Source organism: Aquarana catesbeiana, linkage group LG02 (assembly GCF_042186555.1).
Source record: "Aquarana catesbeiana isolate 2022-GZ linkage group LG02, ASM4218655v1, whole genome shotgun sequence".
Taxonomy (NCBI): Eukaryota; Metazoa; Chordata; class Amphibia; order Anura; family Ranidae; genus Aquarana; species Aquarana catesbeiana.
Window position 1 is genome coordinate 451,893,926 of NC_133325.1, and position 9,039 is coordinate 451,902,964.

Genomic DNA, 9,039 nt, shown 5'->3' on the forward strand with positions numbered 1-9,039 from the left:
TTACAACCCTAACTCCTCCCACAGCTTTTACACTAAATAGACAGTAATATATTGAAACGTGCAGATTGTTCCTGACTGGTGTGCTACTACTTTGTGGAACATTTTGCCGAATGGTTCTTGAAATGTCATCATTTTTGCTTTAAAATTGGTCCCATAGGAATGAATGGCGAAATGTTCAAAACTAGAGTGGGAGGTGACAAAAGCTGACAACCCCATGATCAGCCAAAATATTATGACCACAACATGATCAGCCAAAACATGACCACCCCATGAAAAAAAATATATAATATTTTTAAGAAAAAAAAAAAATTTTTTTTGAAAATGTTCAGCTAATGATGGAACTTCAACTTTTTTTTACTACTATTTATACTTTTTAAAATATTAAGCTTTTTAACACTTTTTTTTTTTTTTTTTTTTTTCAGTTACTCCAACCAATTACTCCGCCCACTCCAGTTGTAGACTACTGTAGGTGGAAGCAAGAACACTTCACACAATTTCCCCAGAAATTGTAGCTTTTCTAGTTTATTATACTCTAGCCCTGGGGCTTCGATTAGGGTTAACGGCATGCAGTCCGCCTCCTTTTTATGTTAATTTCGTGGCATAAGGCAGGGGTCTCCTTTGTCACCCCTCCTTTTTGCCATTGAACCATTGGCATCCATTACGGGCGGGTTCGGACGTAACGGATCTGGTAAGGGTAAATATGGAGGAAAAGGTTGCATTATATGCTGACAATGTTATTTTTATCAAATCTTCGATCCTCTGTGCCAGTGGTTATGAGCTATATGGATGAGTTTGCGAGGATCTCAGGGTTTGCTATTAATTGGGAAAAGTCTGTGCTTCTGCAGCTGGATCCACTCCCGAAGGATTTGCCATTAATATACCCACAACTTCTAATTGCTTCCTCTTTAAAATATCTTGGAGTTACCGTGACCGCATTCCCTCTGTCCTATGTAGCGGATATTGCTCCATTATTGACAAGATTTGAACTTCAAAGTAGGGTTTGGTGTAAACTTCGTCTTTCAGTAATGGGCCGCATACATTTAATTAAGATGGTCTTGATACCGCAACTTTATATTTTTTACATAATTCCCCAGTTTGATCCTTCTGAAGAACTTTATTAAAATGAATAGGATATTTATAAAATTTAATTTGGGGAAATAAGACCCCCCGCCCCCAATATCAAAATAGATATTCTACAATATCCAAAGGAGGCTGGGGGGTTAGCCAGGGCCATCTTAATAGCATTGTGGGCCCCTGGGCAAAGTAATTCACTGGGGCCCCCACAAGCCTACACTACCATTTACCAAACACAACCCATTTAAATAAAATGGTCTGCGCTGCAAGTTCCCCACAACCACAGGCCAGTGTATAGAGGTCAGAAATGAGTAAGCCAGTGTATAAAGGTCAGTCATAGGTAGGGCGGTGTGTAGAGGTCAGAGTAGTTGTAGTGGAGTCACCGAGACAGGCATTCGGCAATAATCAGAGGTGACAGCTTGGAGATGGCAAGCAGTGCTGCCGGTACCCGCTCAGTCAGCCCTGCTACTAAGACTAAAGCAGTGGTGTCACTAGGGTTGGTGCCACCTGGTGCAGGTGGAAAAAAGCCCTGTGCAGTGCTTGCATCACTTCTTTAGTCAAGGAGGAATCGGCTTCGGTTTGTGATGACCTGGTTGCCTCTGTAAAGAAGGAACTATATGCCAGGATTCAAACTTTTCGTGACTCTTTAGTTAATCCAGCTGCTAGTCAGCCATCCACTTCTGAGTCTTCCCAGGGTTCCCTTTCTATCCCGGTGGTTGAAGCTTTACCTGAAGACCCTTCAACCAGGGAAGAGCAGTCCCCTGCTCCTTCCGTTAAAGATTCGGAAGAGGAGGGTGAGGAGGCTGAGGTGGCCCTTTCTAAATTTAAGCTATTCTAGAAGAGTTAGACGGGCTCCTTTTTTAAAGCTATTCATGTTACGATTGGCTTAAGTGAGGAAAAGCAGGAATTATCTCTTCATGACCACATGTACACAGGGTTAAACGAACCTAAGGGGCAAACGTTCCTGGTCCATTCGGTCATTTCTGACGCCATTGCTAAGGAATGGCAAGATCCAGAGAGAAAACCCTCTTTTTCCAGAGCCCACAAGAGGCGTTTTCCTTTTGAGGAGGACCCTGCTGCGGTGTGGAATAAGGTGCCCAGGTTGGATGCTGCATTCTTCCAGGTCTCAAGATACAGACCTGTCTTTTGAAGACATGGGGGTTCTGAAGGATCCAATGGACAAATGCATGGATCTTTGCTCATGATCGATTGCCACGATCTCTTGAGCAAATTTGAAGCCATCAATGGCCACATGTGTAGCCAGGAATCTGGAATACTGGGTGAACCAACTTAGGTCACATATAGTGGCAGATTCCCCTAAACAGGAGATCTTAGATTCATTTCCTACCCCGATCTCTGCAGTTGCTTATATTGCGGATGCTTCAGCTGAAGCAATCAAAATGGCAGCTAGGTCAGCAGCTTTTACAAATGCTGCAAGGAGAGCTTTATGGCTAAAAACCTGGCCAGGTTATACAGCTTCAAAGAGCAAGCTTTGTGGTATTCCCTTTTTCAGGTGACCTTCTTTTTGGCCCTGATCTAGATAATATCTTAGACAGAACTGCTGATAAAAAGGGGTCCTTCCCGGTCAAGAAGAAAAAGCAGGTCCCAAAACGTCTTTTTCGACCTCCAAAAAGCTCGAGCAGGACAGCAAATTTCAGGGGAGGAAGAAAAATTGGTCCGCACAAAAAGCGAGGGGTAAAGGCAGAATTCTCTTCCGTCCTCCTCCTTCACAGGCCAAGAAATCGCAATGGCTCGTCCCTGCGGGTTGGCGGAAGATTACGAGAGTTTCTTCCGCTGTGGTCAGGGATAACTTCAAATCAGTTTATTCTGACCACTCTCTCGCAGGGCTATACTCTTGCGTTTTCAGAAACCCCCCCCCCCCAAAGAAGTTTTCTGGTAACAAATACCCCTCGAGATCCAGTAAGGGACCAACAGAAAGATTTTGATTAATTCTCAATCTAAAGCCGCTAAACGTAGCCATCAAATACAGGAAGTTCAAGATGGACTTAATTTTCACTTGTCAGAAATCTACTGACTCTAGCTTGTTTCATGGCGTCAGTGAATCTAAAGGATGCATACCTGCATATTCCAATCTCATCCCAGTCCCAGATGTATCTCAGGTTGGCGGTAAGAATGGAAGGCAGGATTCATTATCTACAATTCAGAGCCTTACCCTTCAGGCTATCGTCCGCACCCCAAATTTTCACCGAAGTGATGGCAGAAGCCCTAGCTCTGCTTCGTCTTCAAGGAATCGCAGTAATTCCTTATTTAGACGATCTGCTATTTTTCACCCCCTCAAGAGGAATTGCAGAGCATGCAGCCATCTGGAGTCTCTGGGATGGATTCTAAATCTCCAAAAATCTTCCCTAGACCCATCTCAGGAGATTCGGTTTCTAGGGTATGTAATAAATTCTGTAGATCAAAAGATCTTTCTTCCTTCAGAGAAGAAGGAAAAAATTCAGGATACAGTGTCTTTACTGCAGACAAACCAGCATCTGACGGTAAGGTGGGTCATGTCAGCTCTAGGTGTTCTGACTTCATCAATGCCGACTGTTGAGTGGGCAAGGCTAAACTTCAGACCTCTGCAGGCCTTTCTTCTGAGATCTTGGGATCGCAATTTGGAATCCCTAGAATCAGAGGTAAAAATTCCAACTCTGGTGAAGAGATCACTATGAAGGTGGAAGAGGCAGGATATCCTATCAGAGGATTTAGTCTGGGCTTTTCCAATCGAGAAAAGACTGACAACCGATGCCAGTTCCTGGGGTTGGGGGGCCCACCTAGGAAAGGGTTTCACTCAGGGAAACTGGTCCAGGAAAGAGGCAACAAAGTCCTCAAACTGGAGAGGGCTCAAGGCGATTGACTTGGCTCTGAGGTAATTTGCTCAGGATCTTCAAGCTCAGCATGTTCAGATACTAACAGACAATGTCACGGCTGTGGCTTATATAAACAGGCAGGGAGGTACAAAGAGCAAATTGCTGCAGGTACTAGCCATGAACATTCTTCGGTGGTCAGAAGGACACTTGCTGTCTCTATCAGCAGTCCACCTAAAGGGGTGTCTGAACAGGGTGGTGGCTTTCCTGAGCAGGAACCTCATTCAGGAAGCAGAATGGTCTCTGAACCCAGAAGTTTTCGCTATGATTGCCGAAAAATGGGGGCTGCCAGAGGTGGACCTGTTTGCCTCAAAGGAGAATGTCCTGGTTCCTCTGTTTAGGGGGGGGGGGAGGGGACAGGATGGGTCACTAGGGACAGATGCTTTGGTGTATCCATGGAAATTCCATCTTGGCTACGCTTTCCCCCCATTCCAGTTAATTCTGTTAAGGAAAATTCAGAAGGAAATGGTACCAGTCATCCTAATCGCGCCCTTTTGGCCAAGAAGGGCCTGGTTTTCAACCGTTCTGAGAATGGTGGTCAAGCCTTATTGGCATCTGCCCCTCAGGCACGATTTACTGTTACAAGGTCCCATAAATCATCCAGAGGTAGCCACTTTGGCGCTCACAGCCTAGTATCTGAAGAGCGGCTCCCAAAAAGCAAGGGTTTTTCCAACTGGTTGATTTCAACACTCTAAACAAGTAGGAAGAAGGTGACTAGGGACATTTATTCCAAGGTCTGGAAGGTTTATAATACATGGTGTAATTCATCTGCCCAGGACCCAGGGAGTCTTGTTGCCATTCTAGAATTTAGCAAGTTGGCGCTGACAAGGGGCTAGCAGTTAGTACCCTGAAGGTGCAGGTTGCTGCGCTAGCAGTGTTCTTAGAAAAATCTGTGGCCTCGAATCCGTTGGTAACCAGATTCTTTAGAGCTCTTGCGAGATCCAGGCCAGCGCCGCTTAAAGTTTTTCCTAAATGGGATCTGTCGATAGTCCTTCAGTCTCTAACAAAGAGTCCCTTTGAGCCTTTGGAGGAAGCGCCACTAAGAAATTTCAAGAAGGGGGGGGAGAGAATCTTCTTCTGGTGCTTAGTTGTTGTAAACCTCAAACGTGAATGAAGCACAGCCTTCTAAAGTGTGTACTTGTCTCAATTAAGAGCACGAAGTGTCTGGTGCTTTTTTCCTCTATCAGCATGATTCAAATTTTCCTGACGCCAAGAGAAAGTGACTGGAGGGATCGCCAGCTGATTGCTTCATCTCTGTTCCTGTGTACTATGTGAAGGAGGGTGTGCCCCTTCCCTCCTAATTGGCTGTCAGAGCACTTCTCACTGAGCTCTGCAGAGTAACTTCAGCTCTTCTCCCCCTTTTTCTGACCACTCAGATAAGCGTTATAAAATATGCACTTTAAATGGCTGTAGATAAGAGAAGGCTGCAAATATAAACAGGTACAACTTATGCAGGAAGATTTTTTTTTTTTTTTTTTTTTCCACCTGTGTATCACCTGAGGCAAGTCGCTTGACTGTGTATAATGTAAGGGTTTACAAGCCACTTTAACTTAACAAGCTGAAAATAGAAGCTAAAAGAGATAAATGTGCATAACGGCTTACCCACATAAATGTAATAGTATGATCCATTAGGAGCCAATACACCTATTGACTAGAGTTGCATTGGCAAAGAGTTGAATACATATGGATGTGCAGGTTTAAAGCACTATTAAAGTGTTTTTTAAGGCATCTATACAAGTCTATGCCAGCCCCTCTTAGAGGCTGGCATAGCACACTGTGTATGATTTATTTAAAAACGAGCGCTGTAAATACTGTATCAGTTGTCTTCAGGCCGGTCTCATCACTTACGTCCGCCTTCCAGCTCTGATAGATGTCTTCTGTGGGAGGAGCCGTGATCTCCCTCTGACGTCAGAGGGAGATCCGTGGCCGCTCATCTCTGCAGGAGACACCCACCGGAGCTGGAAAACGACCGCAAGTCACGTGACCGGCCTGAAGACAGCTGATTCAGTATTTACAGCACATAAAACATAAGGTGTGCTATGCCAGCCTCTAATAGAGAGGCTGGCAGTGACAAAATGTATATTTTAATATTAAAATGGGGGCGGGGCAGGCCCAGAGACAGAGGGTACTGATAAGGAGGGGGGGGGAGAGAGGAGAGCAGGCAGCCTGCCTATCACAGAGGGAGGCACTTTAACCACAGTGATCATGGCGAAGCTGCCCTGGTTATCATGGTCTGATTAGAGAGGGCATACAGGAAGTGGTAGGTTTAGGGTTGGGGTATGTGGGGTTGTTGTTGTTGGGGGGGGGGGGGGGGGGGGTTTTTTTTTTTTTTTTTTTTTTTTTTTAGTTTAGAGGGGGGCAGATTACACGTCACAAGCACTGTGCCATGTAATCTTCTTTAAGTGATTGGGGCCAAAAGGCATCCAAGATTACACCCAGCAGAAGGGGGAGGAACTGATAGATCTTGATGGAACAGTCAGAAGTGGGGGGGGGGGGGTTAGGTGCAAGGAGACTGAGGGAGTGAACAAGTGTTTTGCCATTTTCATGTAAAATGTTTGGATAGTGGTCTGTCATCTATAGCTTCGTAGACCTTTTTGACGGGCAACAAGCCAATGACCCAAAACTGTCCTAAATTGGCAACAGAATCACTTAAGCAGAAAAGTCCCACTCCAGATCTTAACCCATTTTAAATGCTTTGGTATGACCTAAAGAGTACTTGATATACAAACTTGTGCAGTTTTTATAAGAGAAACTGGTCTGGTTTGTGCATACTTCCACTTTTTGTTCTCCAAAAAAAAAAATGTAATCCAATAAAAGAAAGTTAAGCTTAAAATGTTTTTTCTCTTAGCTTTACAGGAGGACGCTTCTAGAAACTTCTTCAAGGCTGCCATTCAGTTCTTAAACCGGTCTCACGTTTCATCCAAAGACTCTGACACAGGAAAACCTCATATCATGCTTTGTGAGGAGTATTCTGCTGCTTGGGCAGATATATCTGAATTGTGGTTCCTTGGAGTACAAGCATTCTCTGCCTGCCTCCCTTTGTTGCCCTGGTTGTCTCCATTAGTACTAGAGTCTGGCTGGTTGGACAGTGTACTCTCTCTCTTGGGCCAGGTTTCACCAGAGTCCGTTGACTTGGAAATGGTAAAAGTGCTGCAGGGCCTTTTCACAGAGCTGGCTCAGAGCAATGCATCTTGCAGAGAATTCATCCTTCAGAACAGAGGGGTGGAGTTGGCCAATTTATATGGCATGGCTGCTCTGAAACAATGCTTGTCTAAAATTGTGTGATTGATTATTACAGTGAAAAATTCCTTTTTATCATCTCTGGATATTGGCATTCTAAAATTTCAGAACAATGTATGGCACTTGTCCTGCTCAATGCAGTTTCCGGAGGCAATAAATAATAACTTTGCAAATAAAGCACAGACAGAAATAAAAAGCTTATGGGTCATAGCCTTTCCTTACTCCCCTATAGAAAAGCATTTTCTTAAAGTCTGTGTGTTTTTAATGTACCTTTTTTCAATAGTTTGTTTGGGTCAGGCTGGCCCACACAAACTATCTACTGCACTAAAAGGTGTGCCTGCTGGATGCGCTGTAATAACTATATACAGTGCTGCGTTACAGCAGTGGGACAAGAGCTGTCACACTCCTGGAACAAAATGGGCTGAGCACTGCTCAGCCATCACGGAAAGCTTCATATTCAGTGAATGAATACAAGGCTTTCTCTGGCTGAGGCAGAGATCATTGCGTCATCTGCCTGCCTTTCCACCTCAGCCAATCAGGGGAAGCTTTGTATTCATTCATAGAATACAAAGATTCCTGGAAATGATACAGGAGTGGGAAGGGAAGTCCCTTGTCCCTCTGCCAGAACACAGTGCTGTATATTGTATGTAGCTGAGGCTACATATAGTTAATTTAGGCTAGCTTTGGGCCTCCTGTAGGTGGCTGTATAACCAAAGGCTACAGACTTGCTCTGTCCCTCGATGGACTTGAGGAAAAGGGTTTTCCGACAAGTACAGAAATCTTTTACTTGTGTTTTGCTGTTGAGTTCCTCTTGCTTCCTGTCTGGTAAAATGTTGCAAGCAGGGCAGAAAGTGAGTATAAATCTTAACAGAGCTCTGGATAGCATTAATCACTGATTGTTCTCAATTGAGTGGGTATAGGTTAGAATCTCAAAGAAAAATCACTTTGCTACAACCTATGTACCAACCCTTCCGTAAATGGCCTCTGTTCTCCATGTTCATATGTTGGTTATTACGATGGTTATCTCAGGATGGACTTCTGTAATTGTGTACCGTACTTGGAATTTTCTTTTTGTACCTCCTTTTAAATGTTTAATAAAATGTTTATGCAACACAAAAATCGCTTTGGCTAAACATTCATTTTAGGAATTATTATTTTAAAGCGTGTTCATTTAGACAACTTTTCACAGTAGTTTAGAAATCCGAGTGGTAACTGCAGCTGAACCTGTAAGCCCAGCAGGGACAGCAGTATAGGTGAACAGACTTTTGGCTGGCCCTATTCTCTTTATGCCGCAGTGCAAAATGATTTGCCCATGTCTGGGTTGAGCTATTGGCTTAAAACATTTGATATTTGCTAAGCTCTAGGGAGCGGACATCTAAGCGTGTAATTGTGCATTGTTTTTTTAATTAAAAAAAAAAACTGCATAAAGGCCTCTATGGAGGGAGGATAATAAGGAGGGTTAGGCCTTTGTAAGTTTTGGTTAGATGGAATACTGTTATGGTCCTTTTTTTTTTTTTTTTTTTTTTTTTTTTTTTTTTTTTTTTTTTTTTTCATCTAACTCTTAAAGGTTAACTCCACTTTCATGGGGGGAAAAATGTCAAATAAAAAAAGCATATACAATTGCAACACAAGTCCTATTGTAATTGGATGTTGTTACAAATTACCTTTCCTTTTCAGTCTGCAGCTCTGTAATTCTGTGTAAAATGCAATATAGCTACCTGTAGGTAGCACACACAGATGTACAGAACACCCCTTGAAAATGTAATTTCTTGTTTTGTGATTTGCTTACTGATTTTTCCAGAGGTCTGCACGAGGTCAGAACTTGGTCATTCCCTGCAACAAAAATCCTCACTTT

At 43.5% G+C, this 9,039-nt stretch overlaps 1 protein-coding gene across 1 annotated transcript in view; it reads left to right on the forward strand.

Moving 5' to 3' along the window:
* The window catches only part of NCDN (neurochondrin), a 47,413-nt gene extending 39,110 nt beyond the window's left edge, over positions 1 to 8,303 (forward strand). Inside the window, exon 7 of the mRNA XM_073615591.1 lies at positions 6,793 to 8,303. Within this exon, the coding sequence (XP_073471692.1) occupies positions 6,793 to 7,229 (437 nt within the window). The 3' untranslated portion in view covers positions 7,230 to 8,303. The remainder of the gene's footprint in view (positions 1 to 6,792) is intronic.
* The last annotated feature ends 736 nt before the right edge of the window (positions 8,304 to 9,039 follow it).